The sequence below is a fragment of the Vidua macroura genome, chromosome 16, assembly GCF_024509145.1.
Source record: "Vidua macroura isolate BioBank_ID:100142 chromosome 16, ASM2450914v1, whole genome shotgun sequence".
NCBI classification, from domain to species: Eukaryota; Metazoa; Chordata; class Aves; order Passeriformes; family Viduidae; genus Vidua; species Vidua macroura.
The window spans coordinates 8,844,776-8,870,312 of record NC_071586.1 but is presented as its reverse complement, the minus strand read 5'-3'; the positions used below and the strand labels follow the sequence as shown (position 1 = coordinate 8,870,312).

The 25,537-nt window shown below is 41.5% G+C and overlaps 1 protein-coding gene across 5 annotated transcripts; it reads right to left on the bottom strand.

Moving 5' to 3' along the window:
• Positions 1–228: 228 nt before the first annotated feature.
• Positions 229–23,553, bottom strand: TMC5 (transmembrane channel like 5). Of its 5 annotated transcripts, none has more exons than XM_053991985.1 (23): positions 23,533–23,553; positions 15,682–15,843; positions 14,954–15,138; positions 14,471–14,575; positions 13,674–13,766; positions 12,852–12,951; positions 12,201–12,282; positions 11,638–11,886; positions 11,342–11,493; positions 10,667–10,808; positions 9,967–10,122; positions 9,247–9,413; positions 8,538–8,616; positions 8,131–8,228; positions 6,374–6,469; positions 5,709–5,784; positions 4,981–5,114; positions 3,641–3,814; positions 3,168–3,246; positions 2,758–2,850; positions 1,587–1,679; positions 1,248–1,293; positions 229–688 (listed from the first exon to the last, which is right to left on the bottom strand). In XM_053991985.1, exons 2-23 carry the CDS (start codon positions 15,753–15,755, stop codon positions 567–569), a joined length of 2,595 nt encoding a protein of 864 aa, XP_053847960.1. In that variant the 5' UTR covers positions 15,756–15,843; positions 23,533–23,553; the 3' UTR covers positions 229–566. The 5 variants fall into 5 exon arrangements, with proteins under 5 accessions (XP_053847960.1, XP_053847958.1, XP_053847957.1 ...); XM_053991983.1 differs by lacking the exon at positions 23,533–23,553 and adding an exon at positions 23,191–23,222; XM_053991982.1 differs by lacking the exon at positions 23,533–23,553 and adding an exon at positions 22,782–22,973.
• Between the last annotated feature and the right edge of the window lie 1,984 nt (positions 23,554–25,537).

Genomic DNA, 25,537 nt, shown 5'->3' with positions numbered 1-25,537 from the left:
TAAGTAGTCACTCTTAGTTCTGATGGCTTTATCAAAGCTGCTTTTCAGTGACTGTAATAAACTAAAAATGGCTCAGAAAAATGAACCCAGTTCACACAAGTTAATTCACAGCCATTGCATTTTCTCAGTCATTAAAAACAACTGCATTTTAATATACTTCTGTTTATTTGACCAGTACATCAGATAAAAGCTGATAAAACAGATAAAACAATATAACTGTTAGAAAAATATTTTTAAAACACAACTTTTATTTACAGTTAGGCACAAGTTTCCTTATATTTAGTCAACAACACGTGGTCAGCTGTGGAGGGAGCCTTACTGCATCGAGGTGATGCCAGTCCTGGGGGAAGGCTGTCACCAAATACCACTGCTGTAAAACAACCCCAGCAGGTGGATATTGCCCATCACAGTAAAAAACCGAAGTCCCGACACATTTTGCAACCTGTTCTTCTATTTTTTCTTCCCTTTAGACGTAAACAAGATGTTTGAGAGATTCTTTTAGTCATTAGTGCGAGAGAGGATTGCTTCCTGCAGGCAGTGCCTTCGCTGGCGCTGTCCGTGCGCGCTCAGGGCTGAACTCCCCCGCTGCCGTCGCCGTCCTGCCGCAGCGCCGCTTCCCGAGCGCGCAGGGCGAGCGCCAGGGCCCGGGACGCGCCGGGGCTGCGGCGGGGCGGGCTGGGCTCCCGGCCTGCTCGGCACAAGGCAAACGGCGTCAACTGCGCTGCTGGGCAGCCGCCCCCGCCACAGCGCCCCGTGCTCTCTAGGGATCTCTTCTGTCCAGTTTTTGCCATGAAGTTACACGGAAGCTCAGACTACCACGCAAGATCCCATAGCCTTATTTTACTCTAAGCGTGATGATGTTCTAGGGACACTACAGCATTAGTAACCTTTTCTGAGACTCACTCCAAGATGTGAAGTCTGTTTCTAAAGGATTTAAAGTTCTTGCCTATCGGTTGGGTGCTCCCATAAGACAAAAGGGCTCATTTACCCAGGAATTTCACTCTAGTACACACAGAAGCTGGTAGTCAGTCTTTAGAAGTCACCACCAACACCAGAACAAGTTACCAAAAAGCACAACCTGTAGAAAAAATTTACCCTACAAGCCCAGTCGTTTTGTTTTCTCTTTACACAAGATGCTAAAATGCTGTGTCCCTGACATTCAGCTGTCACACACTATGTCTGTACATCAAACATTTTTACTGAGCTGAATTTTTAAGAGCTTTCTGTGTTTCATCTTAGTTGCTTACCTGGTGGAGAGTCACTGCTGCTTGAGATCTCAACAGAAAAGGGATGCTGAAAACAAAATTTACAAGCAGATTTAGGTCATGATTTCCCTCCCATGTGTGTTATCTTGTATTTGAAAAGATATCAGTTATCTGTAGCAAAACTACACTCTCCAAGTCTTGAGCAGGTTTGTGATTACGAGTGTTCAATAGCTATTCTGATCACATTTTTATATCTGTTCAAGTTAATCTTTAAAGTTATTTCCATGCATACAGGACTTTGCTACACATACACCTATCACCTATGCCACACCCCAGATTCTATGTAGGGGAATCTACATTTCCCTCTTTTGGCCATCTCACCTCATTGTAGGATGTGTTTTGGTTTCTGTCAAATGCTCTTTCTGGGTAGCCTGGCACCTCCTGGGCAGGTTGCCTGGATGAAGAGGCATTTCTCTGAAAAACAGTATTTAGCATCAGCAGTCTGTGATCTATCTTCCAGCTGTGAGTGTGTGCACGGATCATCCTCCTTGTCTCAGGGAGATGGCCTTTCTACTAAATCCACAATGAGATCATTCTGGCATCTCCTTCTGAAATCTGACCTTAAAAACTACAAGAATGTCCACACTTGGTAGGTGACCAAATCTCCCTCTCAGGAGTCCCACTCGTGACACTCAACACGGGCACATGTTGTTTGAAAATCCCCAGCACATAGAAAATGTCCCTTCATATTCAGTTTACCTCTTTACAGTCAATATTTATTTGTATTACCACACACGTATGTATAGTCAACAACAGTTCAATATCAAATATTGTCCATATTTGGGTTTTTATTTCTGTAATCATTTTAATGATAGCCAGTCATACAGGGGGATTTGTTTTTTTTGGAGGAAGGAGAGGAACCTACCAAACACTTTTTCTCTATCAGTATTTAGGTCAAGGAGATTTTACACCTTTAGTTACTACTCAAGGTGTTTTTACCCAAATAAAAACACCAGGCAGCACCTATATGTCCACATTTTAACACTAGATTGATGTCTCAGCACACAGGACTGCCTTGAAAAATAAATTCAAGTTTAGTTATCAGTGTTGTATGGGATTTTAAATGGGGTTAGGTCAAAGCACTCAGTTTTACCTCAGCTGAAAATGACCACAAATCACAACCCCCTAAGGAAATCCATTGCTGGGCAGAAGTCAGCCTCCTCCTTAGCCTAGGCAAGGTTCAAGTGTGACCAAACCCTTTGGTGACCATCACTGCACATGAACATTAGGAATGTTTTCTTGAAGTTTCATAACCATAAATTATATCTGATGAGGGTGAGGACTTTTCTATATCCAGATTGAATTCCAGCCTGGAACAAATAGGAACTTTTAGGGAACTTTGACAGCATCCTTTTGGAGTTAAGTAGGAAACATTCAGATGAAGCTTCAAGTACAACCTTTTCCCAAACCAGCAGCCTGTTTGCACAGCTGGAGGAGCCCCATGGACCTGTACCAAGTCATTAAACAGCAGAAGCTGAGCAGTCAGACTGACCTGCTGGCCTCTTCCTCCCAGTGCAGACAAGCTTCGCTTTGCTCTTTGCAGTGCTCGTAGCTTTTTGAGCAGAAATATCTTATCTTTTCCTGCCTGTAGTCAAGACATATTTGATCATTAGCTGGAATGCATTCACTATCCTTGAGAGTCTCAAGGCCTGTAAGTAACCAGTGACCAAAATAATTCCTTCTATTCTAAAATAGTCTGTCTACAGAGGGAGCTGCAGCAGCACATATTTAAGATAAAATTCTTTTGCTACAACTCTATTTGTTAGTTACATTTCCCTGCAACTCCCATGGGGAACTCCCTTCTACTACACAGAGTTATAGGAAAAACAGGTCACAGCCCCACAAAGCTGGATGAGACAATCAACATAGAAGCCAAATTATACAAATGAAAGCCAAACTTACATTATTAATTTGCTTACGTAAGAGTTCGGTCATGGTCTTTCTTCCTTGTATTATTTGCCAGTAAAGATAAGTAATAATTCTAAACAAAACAAAACAAAAGGTCCATCATATGAGCACTTTGTTCTAGTCAGTGTCTAGATAGAAATGTATCTTGTTCATTTTAACCCATTAAAAGACATATATACACACATCTCTGTACACACACACAGAGAAAATAGATGTGTACAATTACACAAAGAATGGCAAACACATGGATTTTCCTAAAACATGGCAAATGCATGAAATTGCTTAAAACATTCTTTTGGAAAAGACCCAAAAATTTATGGACTTGTATTCAAGATGAGAGGTATATTTAATTGAGTCAACAATACAAGTTGCATTTCAGATAACAAAATAACACAGAATGACTCTGTTGTTGCCAGTTTTTTCCACTTAAGGCCTTTTTCTGGTTCTTTTCATTAGCAGATACTTACAGTAAAATACTAGACAGGATGAAGAAGAAAAGTTCACTTGAAATTAAATTATGGTAGATCCACACTACCCATTTCGAGGCAGTGTAACTTTCCAGTATTTGTATCCACTCATCAACTGCAGCATACATAGAAGACAAACCTCTGAAAGGACCACATTCTTCTGAAGGTTTTAACCTGAGAGTGTGAAAAAACAGCTTCTTACTTCATATGTTAACCAGTGAATTAGTTAATACTGTGATTTTGTACATCAAGATGCTCCTCAGTTTTCTATAGCCCTCTACTGTCTTTGGATTCCCAGGGTACTTCCACGATCTGTATTTAATTTTTAACTTGTGTCCCTCTCCAGCCATGAAATGCCCACCCCAGACTACGCAGTGAGACATGATCCTTGCTGCTATGGATCAGCACCAAGCCCTGTAAGCACAATCTTGACATAAATACAACATGTCAATCACTGCAGCAAATGCTACAGGAAATTGAAAAACTGGATTTTTTTAACACTTCACCACAAGGTGAAATCATTTCACCTTGCCTTCAGGGACATGAGTCACTGCAGATCTTCAGTAACAACAGAAGGTGGTAAAATAAGAGAGCCCATTATAAGAAATAACATTTTCGGGTAGACTGAAATAGGAAAGTGTTTGCTTTGAAACTGAACCACTCCAGACAGTCTGAAATTCCCACTTGCCATCTGGAAATGATAGCTCTGATAGCTTTCATCCCATCTGGTTTAATGTGTAGTCACCTGTCTCCCTAAATACCAAAATCATGCTGCTGACTATTGTCAAGAGAAAAGTGTATCCATGCTGCCCTCCTTCCTGTGACCAGAGTAACACACACAAACCAAAGCAGCTTTAAAATACAACAAGTATCCAGGTAACAACCTGGATGCATTACTACAGGGTCAGCACTGCCTGCACAAAGAGCCTGTGAAGTTCAGGAATAATCCAGAAGCTGACCTCAACTGAGCTTTCCCAGGTGTTTCTCTACGTCAGACCCCGAATCACCTATTCTATAAGTAAGCTAGGAACTAGGACTTGGTCACAAAAACTTTTTTAAGAGGAGGAACAGTAAAATTTGATGCATTTAAATAGCATTTAATAATAATAATAGCATTGTTTCTCCTCCCACTTTCTCATGGGACAAGTTACTCAGTGAGCCACATTCTCGCAAGCTCACAGAGCAAGTCTTGTTTTCAGAATACAGAACATCTCATGAACACCTGAAACCTCCACAAGCAGTTAATAGAAACTTCTTTTATAGAGAAATGCAGACTCTCTGCCTGGTGTCAGGTCACACAGCATAACTGAGTAGGCCTGAATGCCAGTGATCTTCCATACCTCCAGACAGTGACTCCAATGACAGACAGGACTCCAAGGAAGGAAGGACAAAACAGCAGGAAAATGAAGGATGTCATCATTTGAGCAGTTCTCCAGACTTTGCGAGGGGGCTGGCAGTTCCTTATCAGACTGACCTTTAAAGAGATGAAGGTATTTGCAATGCTGTTACCTGCCACTTCAACTCGGTTTAAGTCAATCCCACTGAAATTGCTGAAATAGCATCTATCGAAAGTTTCCAAGAACAACTTTTATGTGAATTTGATATAGTGTAGTTTTAGAAAACTTCAAGAATATAGTCTTAAATTAGTAAGAGGCAAAATGAGGTTCTGATGGGCTCTTCAGAAGTCTGCTGGGTAGAGTTTGCTTCTGTAGTATATGCAAACTCATGGTTCAGGGAAATTTGAATCCATCTTTCTACCTACAGCTTTGTTCTTCTACATTTAACACTACAAACTGCTTAATTACTTAACAAACAACTTACCATCTGGCCATACGACTGAGACAAAGAATTCTGAAAAGAAGACATTTCCACCATGCTCTTTAGCTGAATCACCCTGCCTACACCTAGATGACTTCACTGGGAGGAGTTGCTGGGGAGTAACTGAGAGGCCAAAGTCACAGCCACAGGCTGAATGTCTATATTGACATATGCACTTGTCCACTGGTAGTTCTCCAGCCTTTCATTTTACTACTTTATTATTTATATGAATACATATAAAGTTTGTTACCTTCTTCACAAAAAATACTATAAAAAATGCTATCATCTGGATACCAGGCAACAGAGGTGAGAACAGGATACCAATCCTGCAAGGAAGGATTTATAGGAGAAAAAAGTTACATCTTCACTATTCACCATTCAGTTCTCAGTGCATTGAAAGCAGAAAAATACCACAATAACTTCATATACAGACAGTGTGGGATTAGTTGGAAATGTGATTTTGTTACCCTTGATCCTCTAGCAGTAAGTCCACCTTGGAAATGATGCAATTTCAAACACACATATCTATGTACTGATCTGCAGAACCCTCTTATAACTGGAGTAACATCCTCATTCTTGGAAATAAGGCATCTTTTCCAGCTTTTAATACTGAGACTATTTCAACAAGAACATCATCCCATTGAGGAAGTAAACAAAACTCCAGGATATTCCTGCAGGAACCTCTCAGGTTTCTCCCAGACCAGGTGGCCACCAGGTAAACTACTGACTGAAGTTATTGTTACTGCCCACATAATTACCTTGGCCAGTCACAATCCTTACCAAAGGCACTGAACAGCTCATCTCCCAGTTATTTATCCTGTTCTTACTGGGAAACACCCACAAACATCAGAATAAGAATTTTTCCATGATAGTTCTACATGCAAATGAAGTTTTGGCTGTAAATTTAACACTTACCAGGTCAAAGTCTGTGCATAGATCAAATCTAAAACATTTCGTCCAATATCAAATTCTGGCAGCCCTAGGTTCATGCAGACTGTAGTTCCAATAATTCTGGGGGAGGAAACAAAAAACTACAGCACAACAGCATTTGCTAAATGACAAAGTCCTCTGTAGAAATCCCTGTAAATGACCTTCTGAAAACAAGCATCAGTGACAAATTATTTAGAGGCTGAATTAGCATCATGGAAAGCAGCCACAGCTTGTTCATTAGACAGCACAGCAAAAAATGAATCAATTTGGCAAAAAAAAAAATTCCTGTAAAACAAAGCAGGGTTGAAGTAAGACCTAGTATATATTTCACACAACTGAAACAGAAAACCAACAAGGATTCCTTACTGTATCAGTACATATCTGTACTACAGTAACTACTTGTTACTTTAAGCACAAGTATCCTTGTGCTTAAGCAGCTGAAATGTCAAGGGACCTCAGAACAAAACTGTAACAGCTTTTCAGGTCCTGAGAATTTTCAGTGTCAATAAAAAAAGAATGAAATTTGTACACTGATAATGTACCCTCAAATACATCCTACTTCAAACTAACTGAGCTTGCAAGGAGCTGAAACAGAGAGGTAAGCAAGTACTGAGAGGACTCCTACTGAGGACCAACGATCCCTTTTAGTCACCTCATTTTTCCTGAGCTGGGGAGACTCAGTTTTTTGCTTGCCGTGGCAAGAGCAATAAAGATTTTGGTAACTATCACATCTTGATACCACCTTATCAACTGCATCATCAATAGAGCTGGGCTTTCAGGAGGCTACTCTGAGCACAAAATATTAAATACAAGCAATTGTACTTTGAACCTTTCACATGCCTACATCAGGTGCTTTTGCCCAGCTTACGGGAGGCCTAACATTCATCACAGCTGACAGTGCAGTTTTAGTTCTGTGACTTTTTGCTGGGGGGTGTTTTCCTACTGAACACAAAAAGAACAGGAGGATTAAAGCACACTGGCAAGAGCAGTGGAGGAAAAGTCTTCAAGAGCTTCTCAACATTGTCTTGTATAAATTTAAGAAAAATTTAACAAAGCCCTACCTTGTAAACCAGTCTTGTTCAAATCATGAGCAGAGAGCAAACAATGGATCTCTTACACAAAAGTATGGCCAGGGATCTAAATGCTCTGTAGAGCTGGCAAGCACTTAATACTGCCTAAGCCATAGGCAATGTTTGGCACTAAGAAGGTTCACACAACAGATGTCAGAAGTAAATTACTTTTTCCTTACATCCAGTCCACAATACTTTCTCATTTATCATGCTGGAGACCTCTACCTTTGAGGTCATTATATGCTTAATAAGACTGATAAAATCAGATTTTAAACTTGTGAACATTATAGTGGCATAACTAAGAGGGAAAAAAAATCACAATGGGTACAGCAAGGAAAGGCAACAGTGTGCCAGTGCTTATGCAGAGAAGATGGATTTGTGCTTGAGACAGCTGGTTGTCACCTCAGTCTCAGGAAACCTGTGAGAGTAGAATGTGGCTTCCTCCCTGCATGTGTTTCCATCTCCAAAGGGAAAAAGGACACATTGACCTCCTTCTAAGGAGGAACAGCAATATACACAGAGACTCTGCCTGGTAGGGAAAATTAAGGAAACTTCAGTGGTCCCACAGCCATACTTCTGCTGGAAAAGTGCTGCTTTCCTTTTCTCACGTGGAGAAAACACATCATATCTTTGGTTAATGAATGAAAAGAAGATTAGAAAAGTAGTACTCACCTTCGTAAGAACTCCCCAAAGAAAGAGCCAAGCAAACAAAATATGAAGTCAACTAGAACAAGACGATAAATATCTTGGCCAACCAAAGTTTCCCAGCACTTTAAGAAACAGAAGGAAAAAAAAAACCACAATCATACTAGAAGTTAAAAACTATGCTATTTAAACATTGTTCCCAAATGCTTGGGCATCTGAAACTTGATCAAAGATCTGAAATCTTGATCCAATATATTCTAGCAGCCTGGCAAATCATAGTTGAATTCTCAGTGAACAATGCTGCCATCCAGCTGAGACTTGAGCTGGGCCATTCATTTTTTTCTACAGTTGATTTCCCTCAAGTTGCTAATAAAAACTGTTAGGGTTCCTAACCTGGCACTGCAAGTCAGAGATTTGTGGTTTTGAAACTTTACCTGTGACTCTGAGGTAGCCACGATGTTAAGCCAGTAGTAGCACAGTATTCCAACAATTGACATTTTTAGGATGGTATTTCTAAAAAGAAGAAGTAATAGTAACTGCACCAACAGCTGGTCCATACCTGGAGGGAGTGATGACCACTGGTTACACTTTTTTACCTCCTCTTGGCACTGCAGAGTGCCAGGACTAACAGGAGCTCTCCTGGGAGCTCAGGTGTGCCATTGTTCTATTGTCCTGGCAGAAGGGGAGCTGGGCATGACAACCTTGGCACGACATCTGCTTAACAGCCTGCTGGCTGGGTGTGGGGGCTCCTCAGGGGAGGGAGGGCTGAGGGACACCAGGGCTTAGGCAGGGTAAATTCCAGGCATCTGTTTTTAAGTGAGATGACCTCAGTCCTCTCTCTACTTCCTTTCCTTTCCTGGGGAGGGGCCAACAGCCCAGGGGTCATCAAGGAATGCTAAAAACCCAGTGTCTTAGTGTACCCAGCTGGGAGGGAAACCATTCCTCATCCTCATGCTGAGATATAACACCCCAGAAGCTCAGGAAAGACAAAAGGTCATGATGTCAAGAGTAAACAGAAGCTTTTGGAGAAGATTAATTCTCCTCCATAGCTCCCTATTGCCCCCACACCACCCAGACACAGCTTTGTACTGAAAAGAACTCAGCTTCAGGCCAAAAGCACCAAGAGGTGGCAGCAAAAAATACCTGGTAATAGTGACATATATGTGCTGTCCAGGAGTCTGAAACTTCTCTAGGTGCCCAAGCCAGGAGAAGAAGAATGGGATCAATGTGTTGAGGAGAGATACAATCACAGGTAGCACCAACATGGCAGTTTGGCTCTCTAGATCATTTCTATACCCTTTCATAAACAGCTAAGAGAGGAAAAAACATAATGAAACTACCCAAACTTAGAGCCTTAACCAAAATGCTGCCTCAAGGTGTGTCCACAGGGAAGCCCCCAGGCTCACCTCTCTGTATGTTCTCAGGTTAGAGACTGTCATGTTTTAGGGGCCCATGAGCAGCAGCACAGTGACCCTCTCCCCTTCCCCTAAATTATATGTGTACCAAGGATGGGAGCCCCAGCTCAAATGCAGCTCCTGGGGCAGAAGGGGCACATCTTGCTGGGGCTGCTTCTTGTTGTTTCTCCCCAGATCACCAGATGCACTGTCCCCAAGCTGACCATGGGCCCAGGCAAGCAGCTGCTGGAGAGAGGAGGGAGATTTGCTCACACCCCTCAGGTCCCTCACTCTTGCCATAGTGCCCAGTGGGGCATGCCTTGCAAAGCAGCTCTTCAGGCCCAGCAGAATTTGTGTGTGCTCTGGCAGCAACAACAGCTCTGCTTCCCTGTGCTCCTCGTAGTGAACAGACCAGTGCACACACTCAGTGTGAAATGTCTATGTAGAAAAATGCAAATTCTGGCCTTACCTCGAGGTTATTAATGGAGAGGAAGTAAACACCAGCACAAGCAGCTACTGCTGTTCCCAGGGAAGCAAGCCAAGCAAGAAGATGAGTAGCAATACGAACAACTCTCTCCATCGCAGAAAAATTTTGAACTTCTTTGTTGACTTCAGTGAGCCCTTCCTGCAAAGAAACAATTCCTAATGAAGAAGTTCTTAGTCAACAACATAAGGCAAAACTTGTTTCAAGGCACTACCAGAGAACCTGAATGAAAGATTATTGTTCTAGAAGATGAGCAAAGTAATATCCTAGGAACATTTATGGGGCAACTTTGTGTTCCTATTCTAGAAGTGAAATTTCACAGACAATATTTCCAGCCTGCCTTTTGTTTAAAATATTTAAATAGCAGGAAGGAGAAAAACCTGAACAAATACTCCATATGGTAAATATTTAATAGTCACAGAGACTTGTTCAATAGAACAGAAGCATACAAATATTTATATGTAGCTTCATGAGAAAAGGAAAACAAGCAGTTAAGCCAATGCCAGGAGCTCAGAACAAATGAAACTCAGGAAGTCAGGAAGATTTAAATCTCTCAGGCACAGGACTAGCACACTTGTATCACTCTGCCAGAGACTTGTATGTGCACACACAAACTTGTATGCACAACTAAGTCTCTAACAGAATGAGTCATGCACATTAGTTTTGTACCTCTTGTGGTTTGTACCTTTATTTGTGTGTGGAGATTCTTTTGTTGCAGTTTCACAGCTTTTTCATTAGTTATATTGAAGTCCCAAGTGCAGAGCAGCTTGCTGGCATTCACAGAGAATGTCTGAGGGTTAATGTTCCTGGAGAAGAATTTTGCCATGCTGCAATGAAAATTAAATTGGTCAGATGTGTAACATGCAAATTCATCAAGACTGTACAGCAGGGCAAGGAGGGAGATTTGTCAGCTTTTCCATGCCATCCTAAGTTTATTGGACCTATGTCAGAGCGTGTCACATACAACAGTGTAGAAAATAAACTTTAATGTAAGAAACTCTAGCATTTCCATCTCAAGATTGTTGCTGACAATCTTTACCTCTGGAAGGCCACATCAATAAGAAACAATGTTAGGAGCAACAGCTTACAAAAGAGAATCACAATATTCCCAGTTTTAAGTGGGATTCTCTGTATGTCCTTCACTATTTTGCAGTTATTTTTATTTCTGTAATAAAGGTTTGATTCCTGAAGACTGTCTTTTGAGCAGAAATTTCTACTTAAACTCTGCACCTGTAAATAAGGACTTATGGAAACATACTCAAGTAATTACTACTTCTAACTGTTGACAGGATGGGGTTTTTTAATTGTGTGGCTATTTTCCACTTAATACAAGAGAAATAGGAATTCACAGTCAGTTTACCTGAACAACAAGATAAGAAAACAGATGACAAAATATATTCCAACAGTGAAAATATAGGCCAGCTGCATGTTGTAAGATGGACCATTCTCCACTTTACTGATTGTAGCATTGGTGTAAAAGCCATAGTAGAGCACTGTTTGTTGAAAATAACCCTGAAAAGACAAGGACATAATTCAGATTATTTGCTGTCACCTCCATGGTGGAGAGCATCATCATCTGAAGGCAAATTACTGGAGGTGGAAGCTGTCCTATTCCTTATCATGAAATCACAGGTGTGATTAAATTTAAATACTTACAGCTCCAGTGAACAGCTCCAGGCCCGTGAATGAAAGGTTATTTGGTTCTGCTGCAAGAAACTGAGGAATTGTGATGAAACCAAAGTTTATGAGGAATGAGAAGATGTTCAAATTTAGCAGCCACTTCAAGAAAACAAAGTAAGAAAGCACACTTGTTCCAAACTCAGCACCAATGATCTTCAGAGTCTTGTGCCACAGCCGCAGTTGGTGAAAATATTCTGAAAGTGTATTTCCAAATCGCCGAAATGACTGAAGGGAAAAAGAGGACAGAGATGAATCTCAGCAAGCAAACAGGACTCAATTTCACATAATAGAGCTTCACATTTTAATGTTACTGTTTCATTTCAATGTTAAGAATGGATTTGCCCCACTCCATGCACCAAAAGATGGTGCACTGGTGTTCCTAAGTGCTCCTGCAGACAAGTCATTGCTAATGAACACTGCAGCAATTAACTGGATCTTTGATAACATGAGGCAAGACACCAGATTGCTCTGGAGACAGTGTACCACTGCAGCTAGAGTGGTTTGCTCTGTTGTGACTGACAGAAGTCTCTGGCACTTACCACTGCTGCTCCCTGCAGACACTGTGTACACTGAGCACCACGATGCCTTGATTTTTTTGTTATTTCTTTAAGAACTTTGTTTCTGTGGAAGAGCAGGGCAGGGGTGACAAGCATTATAGTATGAGTTGTAATTGAATCAAGAAGCCAAAGAAGATGCTGCAAATACAGTTTCAACCCTATGCACATGAACAGAATTATTACAACATGGAGATGCTCTTACTGGTTCATTTTATATTAGCTGATACTTTGGCTCCTGTCCCTGCTGTGACAACATGTTCTAACCCCTCCACTAACTCACACTGGCAGCAGAATTTAAATATATTTTGTGAGGAGACAAAAGGATGGTTGAGATCATGTGGTCTGTTCTCACAACATCCAAGTTTCCTTTGAAAATAAATCTCAAGTCATCATTTATAAATAAATCTCAGGACCTTGATATTCTGTTTTATATTACCATGACAGATTCTTCTTATCTCTATTGTTAAATTATTTTCTCTTGCAAGACATTAACTTTTTAGAAGTGCATTAAAAAGTACTTTGTCATAAAGTAGCAAACCAAAGTGCAGCAAATAGCAAACCCCCATAATTGATAGCTACATGTTGCCAGAAGTAAATGTTTTTTAAACCAAACAGATAAACTTTTATTTTTACCTGATCTCTCTCTTTTTTCTCATGGTCTCTGGCATCTTCTGGATTGCTTTAATCCTTTCTTTGGTGGACATACTTGCAAGACTTCCAACTAAATCTTCCTCTGCATCAAACCCATGCAAAAAACAAAATTTGGGAATAAGAATACAGTATTTTTTATACACAACCAGAAATGGATATAACAACATCCCCCATTTACACTGCTACAAGGTGTGCAGGCTGAGACTTAATAATATTGCCCAGAATACCTTCAGCTCTCACAAAACTCTAAATGAGGTGCAAGTTGTCCAATAATGTTCATAGAAAGAGCTGCAATAAAAAGGAAAATAAAATACTCACACAACTCCAAGATTCTGGTCCATTGCTTGATCACTGTTTGATAGTAACACTTCTGTGATGCTATATATTGACTTGAAAGCTAAACTGTGGCTTTATTTCTTCTGTAATTTTAGTTGATGTTAGTGCCACAGACACACCTCTCTGACCTGACAATCAGGCTGCTTCTGCATAGTTGGAATTTGATGCTAATTCCAGACACAGTGGCTGAAAGCAACCTATTAGCTGGTCAAACAAATTCTAATAAAGAGCTTAGCATTTCTTTCTACAATTTAACACCTTCATACTGCACTGCATTTCATTTATCATGGGATTTGAGTGTGTTAGGAGAGCATAGAAGATTAATCACTACCATAACACAAACCTAAGCTGTCCCCATAATCACAGAACGGCTGCACATGCAGTTCTGGTGAGAAACAGAGCAGCATCCACCACTCCATCCTTGTACAAGACACTGTCAAATACTGAACCCCTTATCTAAACCCCTACCTTCACTGCACACTGGATCTGTTTCAAACGTGCTGGAAGAAGTCATGAAGATCTCATCAGGTGGTCTTCGGTTGCGTCTCCGAATGAAGCTGTCTGAATAACATACATGTCCTGACAATTTGACTTCAGAAATTCAAATTTCACTTTCACAAGAACAAGTTAAAAGTCTGCACTTCAATCTCACCAACTTCATGCAAACACACTTCCCCACTCACTTCTTTCCTGGTTGTCTTTGACAAGCACTTTTTCAGATAAATGCTGGGAAAGAGAACTGAGCCCAGTCTTCAGATGTCATAGAGAACTCCATCTAACCCATTCACAAATGCACACATTCATTATTCAAGACTTTCTTCCTAGAAGACCAGGCCTTTCTTTAAAAATCCTTCCCCAGCCTCCAGGAGGATCATTTTAGAATCACACTCCATCATGCTGAATAAGTTATATGTGCCAAACTCCCATTTCCCTGGGGCCAAAGTTCAGCTGCTCTCTCCACCTCCTTTCATCCACTTCTTCAAACAGGTGACTACACTCCATAAAAGCATCTGCCTTCCAGCCATGACACAGATGAGTTTAGCCACAGCTTTCGTTGCCTGGCCTTCCCAGCAAGATAATGGCCATTCCCAGTGTCACATCCCAGTGTGGAGCTCAGCTCTCTGATGTGGAAGGACCCTGTTTATGACCCCTTTTATTATGTGAAGATATTCATGCCTGAACAAGAAGGCTTTAAAACATTTATCAGTATTATTTTATGGAGGGCGAGATTGACATGCAGTATTGTGATGCACCACAACCCTTACCTTCTGATCCACTGGAAATTCCATGAGTGTAGGGATAATCCAGCACATGGAAGGTAGAATAGGGGGTGTAAGTCTCTTCTGGCTCAGGCTCAAAGGAAAGATTGTCTGTTGAAGGAGATCAGAGTTACACAAAGTTGCAAACTGCTATGGGTTATTTACAGACACAGACTGCCAAGCCTATGACAAAATACAGATCTAGTGCCAACACAGCAACATATTCCCTCAACAAAACTCCCATATTCCAGTCCAATGTACATCCCAGTACTCAACAACTTACTCACTCCATACAAGACAATATTTATTGTTCTGTTAATAAAACAATCCATGGATTTGCTAATAAAACACATGAACTGCTTAAAAAACCAAAATGCTAAAAATATTTACAGAGTTGAGCTTTGCAGAGCAGCAGGACTCCCTCGGGACACAGCCAACAGTTATTTGTTCCAGGGATTCTCTAAGCTGGTCCCATGAGAAATTACATACCTGTGAAATTTCCATATGGACCTGTTCTGGGTAAATCCTGGCTGTAGTCAGAGCCAGGCCCCAGGGAAGCCATTGGGATGGCCACAGGGTAGTTCTGCTCCCTGCCTCTGTGTTCTCCATAGGAACCATGCAGAGATGAATCATAAGGGGTTTGGTGAGAGAATCGATTCCTTTGAGAACTCCCCCTGTGTAAGCAATAAAAAAGAAAATTCTGACTGTCATAAAAACCCTCAATAGGTATCCTGAATAATCTGCTACCTATTATCATCAAATTTGAGTACATTATAAAACAAACTATGATACTGAGAGATATTTTGTATTTAGAACTTCAACAACATAATTCTGATTTGGTCATAAAATTAATTAAGAAGGCTAAAATTTTCTTTCTGAAGTTAGCTTAGACTCTAACTAAACAGGAATACCTGCCTGGAAAACAAGGATGTCCAAGGTTATATCCCATTGTGAAAATTACTGTAACTAAAAAATATGTACAACATGATGCCATAAATACATTTAACTAAAATCTAGCCAAAATGAAAAAAGTAAACATACTATCTCCTTTGAATGCTGCCTTCCTGGTAACAGTTTTTAAAATTTGTCTGAGAATGAAAGCATAAAGGAGGGATTAAAATAAATCCACAAATTAAAACCTCAGAGAAGAAGTACCTTCTGCATATAAATGAATATTTCTTATGGCACAGTCACAGAGTAAAATTAAATAAACTCACCTTCTATCAATTTCCAATGTCTCTGAGAAGTGGTAGTCTGGATTTTCAAAGGCTTCATTGTAATGATAAGACATGACAAGTCCTTGGTTTGAAGGATGAAACCTTCCTTATTTTTGTCTCTACTGCTTCATTAATATGTTAAAAGGAAGACTGATTACAGACCTGATTACAAAACAGATGCAGATGGCATAAAAATTAAAAGGAAGGAACTCCATTTTAGCAACTCAGAAGATTCTGCTATTCTACTAACAAATAACATGAAACAGTATAAATCAGCAGTGGTTGTAACTTCATCACCTGACCATTGGGAAATTGGGGTCCACCAGAAATTGCAGGTCAAACAGGAACTCGTATTTCTCTATAGTTAGCTCTCTCCAAACCTACAGAACTGCAGTGCCACATTAGTTTTTCCAACACTAATGAGGCCACGCTTTAGAAGCATGTCAAAACATTAAGAAAAAAAATAAAGTTCTCTCTCTCCTCCTTAAACAGCAAAAGCCAAATGCACAAACTTTCCCCAAAATTTAACTACATTTCCAAAACGAAAGAGGAGGTGAAGCTTGCCCTGTCCCTTGCTAGCAGTGCCTCTCTAAGCCTTAGCTGTGAATAAGGAACCTGTGGGACCGTGCCTTTGTACAGGGCTGACAATATCTAGAGACTCATTCTTAATGAGGGCTCTTCTGATGGTTTAATGCCTCAATCCTTTAAATAGGCCTGGTTTTAGATTTCTCACAGAATGCTCCATTTTAATCTTAAACAAGCCAGACTTAGCTGGAATTTATTGAATTGGAGTCCTCATGAGCAAGTAAAAAAGGAATGTTACATTAGTAAAAGAGAACCCAAATTAAGCAGGCAGTTCTTGCAATTAATCAAAAAATCGTACTGAAAATTAAAAAAAGCAAAGTATTTTTAGCATTTCTTCTCAAAGGCACCATGCAAGTTTCCTAAGCTGGAAAGCAATTCCACAGCAGGGAAAGGAAAAATAAACTATAAAGGGCATAGCTGGTAAAACCCAGCGGATCCTATTTTTATTTCAGCTCCATTCCTAGAAAAGCAGAGCTGAATCTCATTTAACAATAGAGTCTCAACAAACGTTTTCATTTGCAGTGGATTTTATTTGTGATTTTTAGTGCAGCAAAGGAAGTATTACATGAAAAGTATCTTCAAAATGGGTAATTATAAAGCGTCTAGTCTCTGAGGGCTTTTCAAAATCTTATTCTGCAAAAGAAGCTCTTAAATTACTATTGTGTCATTTACATGCCTTAAGATTTTGGAACACAGTCTAAAATCTTGCAGTGTGATGTAGTTGTAAAACAATGCCCAGGTTTTGCACCCTGACTTGCAGAGTTATGCTTATAAACACGACGGATTGACTGAATTCAAAGTCCTACATTTTAATCACAACACTGATTACACTTTGATTACAGCATGAGGAAGTGTGCTCTGAGGCCCAGGTACTCCACACATCCAGTAAAAGCACACCAGGCAATGGGAACACACAGTGCATCACCCCTGCTTCTGCAAACAACGGGGTGGGATTGCTGCCAAAAAGAAACCATAAGTTGTCTCTCCTAAGTGACACTTGTGTTTCTTCAGGTGACAATTTCACACTGACAGAGTGAGATTCTCATGAAAGCATAAGAGTAGTTAGCAGAGCCCTCTTTCCTCATCTCCAAAAAAACTTAATAAACACCCCTTGAATCCAAGGTTCTTACTTAGAAGTCATGAGAAGCTTAAATCTCCTGAAGAGGTAGATTTCCTTTAACAGGAACCACTTTGCTCTTAGTGGTCTTTTGAGAACTAGCTCAGAATATATCTGAACTTCTGTACAAACCCTTCAGGAATTAGTACATTCTGTCCCTATATTCTATTAAAAAGCATGGAAATTATTCTTGAAAAAGATTATTGTGGTCTTCTGCAAAGACTTGCTTGGAAAACTAAACATCCCCTATAAATGTGGTTTGTATTTCAAACTGCAATGAAAAGCTGAAGAGGGAAACATTCCTTTCTCAGGGGAAGAAAATTCTGAGACAATTCTCTTTGAAGAGTGTGCAAAATTATATTTTTCTGTTTTTTTAAACTGGTTTCCCAGGAACCCAACTCTCTCGGACTCAGCTATCCGAAAAGCTGGGAAGCTTGCCAGCAAGGCAGCTGGAAAGCTGAGCACTGATCTAAACAGTTTGCCAACCTGCCTGGTCTTCATTGGAGCTGTAGAGAGCACAGACATTTTGATGGAAGTGTATGGGTTGTGCAGCATTACCCAGAAGCAAACGGGCAGAAAACATCAGCCATCCATCTCAACCAACTTGCTGACATCAACCAACCAGAAGAAACAGATCAGCCTAGATGGAAAATCTATCCAGTATTTCTTTCTCTTAGTCATTTGAGAGACCTCGAGGCTTATCCATAAAGGCTCCCTCAGAAACTCAAAAAAGCCCAAGATATAGATTCTCTGTTGGCTCTGGCATTATCCACTTTATTTTCTTTGAGTCTTATGATGCACTGCATGCCAGGATCACTGTGAAAATCCACAGGGACATTTACAGTCTAACACTGAGCCCAGCATCTGAAAATACAGGTTTTTTCTCTACTCACAAGATTTTAATGACTTGAAGTAAATTTTCCACATATGCCGAGGCAAATTCAAATCTGGCAGTTTACACATTTCTGACAAGTCATAGCTCACTCAAAGAAAGAACCCAAAGCAGGTAATTATCAAATTAAACCATCTCAGCTAATGCTCAACTAAACCATCTCTTTCCTCTTTTCACCCTATGATGGAATGCAGCAAACCATAGCTCCAGGAAAACATCGGACATTTAGACTTAAGTTTCCCCTTTAAAAATTTATTTAGGAGGAAAAAAAATATAGCTGGAGGACAGAGGTTATTTGTGAAAGACAGAAAGTGGGATCTTGACAAATCTTCCCTTTGCCTCCACTTGTGGGTTATGTTTTTGGATTTCAGCAAGCAACTTATCTTGCTGAAACAAACAAATCCTGTGCACCTTCTCTGGAGTACAGAAGCATTTAAGATCAGTGGATTTAATGAACATTGATATGTAAATAAGTTAGAAGATCTGTGGAGGGCAGGTGCTTTCCACTTAAATCGTTCAACCCTGTAATGATATAGACCAGGAAACTCCAAGCAGTGCAGACTCATACTTCTGAATCATCTTCCAGAAAAATAACTTCCAGAAAATAACTTCTCCCAGAAAAATGCCTTCAAGTCACAGATCAACAACCTTGACAAAATATTCCAGATTAGTTTAATCCCTTCCTTTGCAGGTAATGCTCTGCTATAGACACTAATTCTCATGTAGAATATAATAAAACAAACATTAATGTCTTGCCAAAATAGCACTTTGTCCTGACATCAAGTTTCAGAAAAGCCACTTAGACCTTCAAGCTCTTTACCTGTAATCCCTTAGCAAAAAAATATTTAATTAAGTGAATCTTATTTGCACACATCTTGAATTGGAATAAAAACAGGGAATTCCAGAACTACATCACAGATAACTTAATAACGTTGAATGAAGGCAATAGAACTCATGGAAGAAGTGATTTGGAGGGCTGAAATTGCTCTATTTCCATAAAGATAGTTTGGTTTTGTAGGGTATGACTACACAGGGCTTCAGTGTTACCCAAGTTTTATTAATGAATGCCTGTCCTGTTTAACATGTTCCACACATGTCCATGATGATAAAGAACCAGACTGATTTCTGGAGGCCAAAAGTGAGTCTGAGAGACAAGCCAGAGTTTTACATTCTGCATCAGCAGCTGGGTTCCAGTACTGATCACTACTCTTCCACTGTCTCAGTCCCAACAGTTTCAACACTTTTGCAACAGACCAGGAAAGCCTCTCAGAAAATCTAAAGGGCCTGTGTATTGACACTAATCAAACACTACACTGGAGAAAACCTCATCTCTAAATGATGTATTGCAATGGAACCAGTGTGAATCATACACGGAAGCAAAAGTCACTTATCTTTACTGCATCTTGCCAAAGTACTCAACCAGCACCAACAAACACCACCTCTTACAGGCCTCCCTTTGTGGTTTTATTGAGATCAGCAGGGTCCATTACAGGAATCAACATCTACTCTGCTATTTTACTCCTTGAATTCAATTTAAGCAATCTGAATTGTGCCTCTGCTGCAAGAGATCTTCCCAGCGACAGATGACATGCAGCAGCACTAAAGACTCGCTTACTATTGCATAGGGAGAGATAAACAAATTGGGAAGACAGAGTGGCAGCATCCCCCTCACAGCCACCATGCTGCTGTCTCTCCCAACAGCTTGTTGGGTCTGGACCCCAAATGGATTTACTTCCTACTCTTACAGTGCAAGGGACCTACCAGGATCCAGATCCCGCTCTGCCTATCCCTCACTGTTCCTGTAAGAGTGGAGTCCAGAGAGCAGCCAGGCAGAAGGAAGCAGAAAAGTGTCTGTTTGCCTCCAGCTGTTCCTCAGTATCATCTCTGCTCCTTATTTACTCTTTATCCATTTTTCTGCACCTAGTCTAGTAAGACTACAGTATTTTCATCATGTTCAATTTCTTTGCAAGTTAAATCCTTCTTATCACCTGTGGTTGCTTAGATAAGGTTTTTGGGGAAGGACTGCCAGCTACTTTGTATATGCAGTGTCTCAGAGGTTTCTACTTCTTCACCTGAGTTTAGAAACCTGCATTATAAACATGCCCCAGAAACACCTAGAAAATCGTTACAATATGTAGTTAAATTTTAGTGTCCAGTAACGTGTTATTAAGTGGAGGCACATACAGTTTTTGCATAAAGGGAGTGGATAAAAGTTCAAATACTTCATTAATTCTGTGAAATTCATAGTACTCTCCCTAATCTACCACACAGATCCCTGCTTCTCCACCCAAAAGGCCCCACAGACACAATTCCTGTGGACTGAAGTACACATGACAATGACTTTGAATGATTTAATCCTTTACCTGAAGGCTCCTTTGAGAGCAGCTCTCTGGGTTTGCTGCTTTGTTGCTTTTATTCTTCTAACTCTGACCACAAGGGAAAACTTAATTCATTGGGAAAATCATAAGCACTGAGATATATAACTACTAAAAGTACAAAGAGAGAGCTGAAGAGCAAAAACAGCATACCTGGCAGAGAGAGGCAGGTTTAGAGAATAAGAAACAGAATTCTACATTATTTCTTTAACCGCTGAAAAACATTACCTAGCTCATACTGTGACCATTATGGGGAAAAAACGGCTGAAGCAAGAATCATTTCATATCAGTGCAAGTCAGTCTTGTGACTAAACTTCCAAATTGCAGACTGTCACGCTCTCTGCTTTTAGTAGGACTAAATCTTACTTTGCAAAACAAGTTTTTAAAGTCTATTAACCAACATTACCAGCTACTTGTATTTGAAGGAAATAACTGCTCAAAAAAAAAAAAAAAAAACCCAAACAAACAAACAAAAAAACATAAAAAAAAAAAAACCACCAGAAGGAAGCGAGTACCTGGTTAGAATTAATTTTCTGCTTTCAGTGGAAAGGTAGCCAACAACATCAGGTCTATTAGAAGATACTGCTTACTAGAACAGTTCTGACTGAAAGAAAGCCATAAAAGAAAGCTCTTTTTATTCTGCACTTGCAATAGATACCTCTTCACTTGCAACCTGCAAATGGTACTTTAATGAGCAGTATCAGTTACAGGTGTATCATTCACAGTTCAAGCGGAAAAGCTGATGAAGACTACACATATCATCATTTTGGATAATAAACAGAGGTTTGCATACACTCAAGGATCTTGGACTGATAAAGGACATTGTTCTGTTTGTAATTTCTGGCTAAACTTCCTGTTATGAATATTGTTGTCCTGTTACTATTTGCACAAGCAGCATTTAACAGGACCCTGAGGGAAAACAAAGTTTACCTGTCAGAATATTGGGAATACCAAGAAACTAGAACATTTCTAGGGGGTACCAGTCAAAAGAAGAGAACTGGTTTTGTCAAAATCCTTATATGCAGTTTTCAATTTTTTTGACAAATAATTTCACATAAACTGAATACTTTTTAATTTTCCAGACAAAATGCAGCTCCATTAAAATCCAGTGTAGCCTACTAGCATGTTAAGGGTGTATTCTACAATGAACATACACAACCTATGATCTATACAAGCGGCATTTAGAGACTTTTTCACCAATATGTGAAGAGGAACCGCTGTAAAGTTCCAGTTCCTCTTATACCTGCCCATACAGCCATATCACACCACCACAGCACTTCATCGCTTTCCAGGGTAGAAGTCCTTCTGACAAACTTACTCTGGGGGAAAAAACAACCAACAAAACAAAAAGCACCAGAAGACTAAACCCATAACTAAAAAAAAACACCTCAAAAAAGTTAGAGATTAATTGCTTTGGGTGGAGTATTGACCTACCAGCCCAGCAGAAGTGCCGCTTCAATTGCACTCCTTATCACCTGCAGCCCGCTGCTCCCCTCCCCTGATCCTGCACTAGGGCTGTGTCGCACGGGCAGGGACTATCACCCGCAAACTATCACACCTTGAACGTGGCTCTGGAGCCACAGACCGGCTGCTTCTGCCACACAGAGCAGGACCAGGCTGCCGCGGGTCGCAGGGCTGGCACAGGACACAGTGGTGACACTCAGGCAGGGGAAGCAGAAGTCAGTGCAGCTCCCGTGCAGTGCCACTGCTTGCAGGTTTGCTTTACTAACAGAGCATTACTAATGACAGCAGCTTAGCAATAAAATCCAGGACATGAAGATTTGGCTTTTAGATGTACATTAAGTATTCCACATAGAAACGTTTTAGCCTTTGTAGGTTAAATAGTAAATCTGTGTGTTTTGAGGGAGTGACAGAGTGAAGGGCCAGAAAGAACACGAATACTGAAGCCCGAGATTTTCCCCATCTATTTAATACAAATTCCCGTTACCTATTGTAATACAAAAAACTCATAGCCCACTACTTCGAAAATTCAGTGCCACATCCATTCACTAGCTAGCAGACACCAACCAACACGCAACCTACACCGAAGAGAAATGCCACGCTCTAGGCTGTGATCCCAGCCAGGCTGGTGCCACACCTCAGATGGAAGAGTGACACACTGGCTAAATACCTCAGGGAAATGTGGCTGTTCTCCCATGGGACCTTCCAGCTGAAGGCAGAGGAAGCTCGGATGTGACCTACGTGCGATAAAGCTGTGAGGTGCCGTTCGTGCAGCAGGGCTGACACCAAACTCTGGGCGGTTATTCACCTCGCAGCGAGCAGAAGCCGAGTACACCCCTGACATGCCCGCAGCCCGACCCTTACGGTTCCATCATTCTAAATGAGCAGCAGCCGTTTGCAAACGGCAGCCACCTGTCAGGGCTGCGGTGGCTCCTCCCGCTCCGCTGCGCGGAGAATCCGCCCTGCAGCCCCGCCGTGGCGCGGCCCCGCTCGGACCCTGCCGCTGCCCGCTGCAGCCCCCGGCCCTGCCCAGCCTCTCCGGGACGCAGAGCCCCGGAGCTGCCCTCGCAGCCGCTTACCTCGCTCCCTGGCTGGCCGCCGGGAGAGGCTGCCCGGCCCCGGCTCTCCCGCTCCAGGTGCCGCCGCCCCGCCCCGCCGGCCGCCCCTCCCGCCGCCCGGTGCCGCCTTCGATCCCCGCGTCGGGGTCCCGCTGTGGCCGCCGGCTTCCCTTGGCTTCCCTTGCCTTCCCTTCCCTTCCCTTCCCTTCCCTTCCCTTCCCTTCCCTTCCCTTCCCTTCCCTTCCTTTCCTTTCTCCCCGAACGGGCTGTGCGGGGAAACGCTCCCCCGGAAAGGGGAGCTGAGGTCCTGCTCGTACAGCTCAAGAGACAGAAAAACAACTCCGCGGAGTTCTTTGCTGTTACCTAGCGTTCAGCACGTTGCTATGTTTCTGTTTGAGCTCCAAGATGTTCACTCTCCTCCCACGAATTTAAACATGCTTGCTTTTGGCCTGGGATAGCAACAACACCGCAATAAAAGGACAGAGAGAAACAGTTGTCAGACACAGGATGCATTACCTTTATCCCTGGAATAATCATTTGTAGGACGATCTTTCCTCACATATTTTTACTTGAATTAAAGGAAGGCTTCTCTAAGGGTGAAAAATTAGTTCACTCTAGTGAACTCTAGCATATGCTCTCTAGCATAATCCACAGTTCCTGGACAGGGAGTTTAATTCCAGCCCTTCCTGTACTGTATGGACCAGAAGGAACTTCTGCTTTAGTCTGACACAGAGATACTGATTTTTCTCGCCTTTCTCCTTTCCCTTCTTCCCATTTCATGCAGATGTATGAAAAACTACAGATTGGACAAAGCTCCAGCTGAGCATCAGGCAGGGTGCAACACAGAGAAGCCAACAAAGTGCTGCAGTTGTGCTTCTGACATGAATTTCTATCCCAAAGCAGCTTAGCAGGGATGCCTGCCTCACCTTCACTCACTCCCCTGCAGCTGGACTCAGGGATACCCCAGCACACCCAGCACACCCAGCACACCACAGGCACTGCCAGGGTATTCCCAGGGCCCTTCCCAAAGGCCAATGCTTTGGAGCAGGAGCATCTTCAAACTGAACGAGAGGCCAAACAGCCACCAGTGGGATAGGCACAGACAAAGCAGCAAACAGGGTAAGGAAAAGACTGGCTCTGCTGTCCCAGACCTGTGGCCTGCCTTTTTCCTTTTTGCTAATACTGTATAGATTGTAGACCCTCAGCTGCTTCTGTGTTGATAGAACTTCTTATGCCTTTTTGGCATATTTTATTTCCCCAGAAAGCCACACATCTTAAAACTTCTACCAACTATTCCTAAGTAACTTCTCTGGTCAGCAAGACTAAAAGTGCAAACAGATGAAAAATACCCCTGTCAGCCTGCAGACTAATGCCAGCGGGGAACTGGTAATAAATAAATCAATCTGCTCTGTGTTCAGAAGCTGTGCTGGTGTAACTGCTTTTACCAAATGACTAGTGCTTTTCCAGCTCCTGAACTTGGTAAAACGTGTTTATCCTGTACCAGACACATTCTGCATAGACTTAAGTGAAGTTTTCTAATGCTGCTTTAAGATTAGGTTTTGCCCTAAGCAACATTCCTGGCATGGCTCAAGAGGACCTGTCTGCAGATCCCCTGTACTGACCCGGAGCTGCCTGCACGATGCACAGGCCACAGCACAAGGTACCAGGGTAGTCAAACATGAGATCCCCCAAAAATTAAAGCAATCACTCACAACTTCCCTGAATGTTTAGAAGCATTTTTGAGCTGTGGCATTAGGAAGAGGAACCATGCAAAAGAAAAATTGTCCTGGAAATGGATGGTGTTACTAAATGTGACAGACCTATCTCCAGCATCCTGGGAAACAGAATATGGCACTGGCTTCCATGCTCAGCACATACTGAGAGCTGCTGCTTTTGTGGATAAGGAACACTGGACAAATGATATACAAGTGGAACTTACTGCATTCCCTGCATGTGACCGTTGTGCTCTGGTAGAATCATCCATCCTCTCCTCCTCAGCATGTCTGTCTTCCTGTTTTTCCACCTGGGATTGCTGTGATCCATAAAATTCATTGAAACATTTCCAAGTGTCATAAAAGCTTTCTCAACTGAAAAAAAAGAATGTTAGAAAATGTTCTCACAAAATTCCTAGGGAAGTCAATCTTGTTTCAATTCCTCCAATCTTTATTTAAATTTGTTCTCATGGGATCATTAACACAATACTTCTCTAGAACACAGAGTTTCAGAAAGAGTTTATTTAACCTCAAGTGTATTATTCACCTTTCCTCTTTGTATTCTTCATGGTAAAAAAAGAAACATAAAAAGTGAAACTGCCACCCCAGATGACACCCCAGGGCAGCTTTACCCCGTAAATATTCCTATTTAGGGC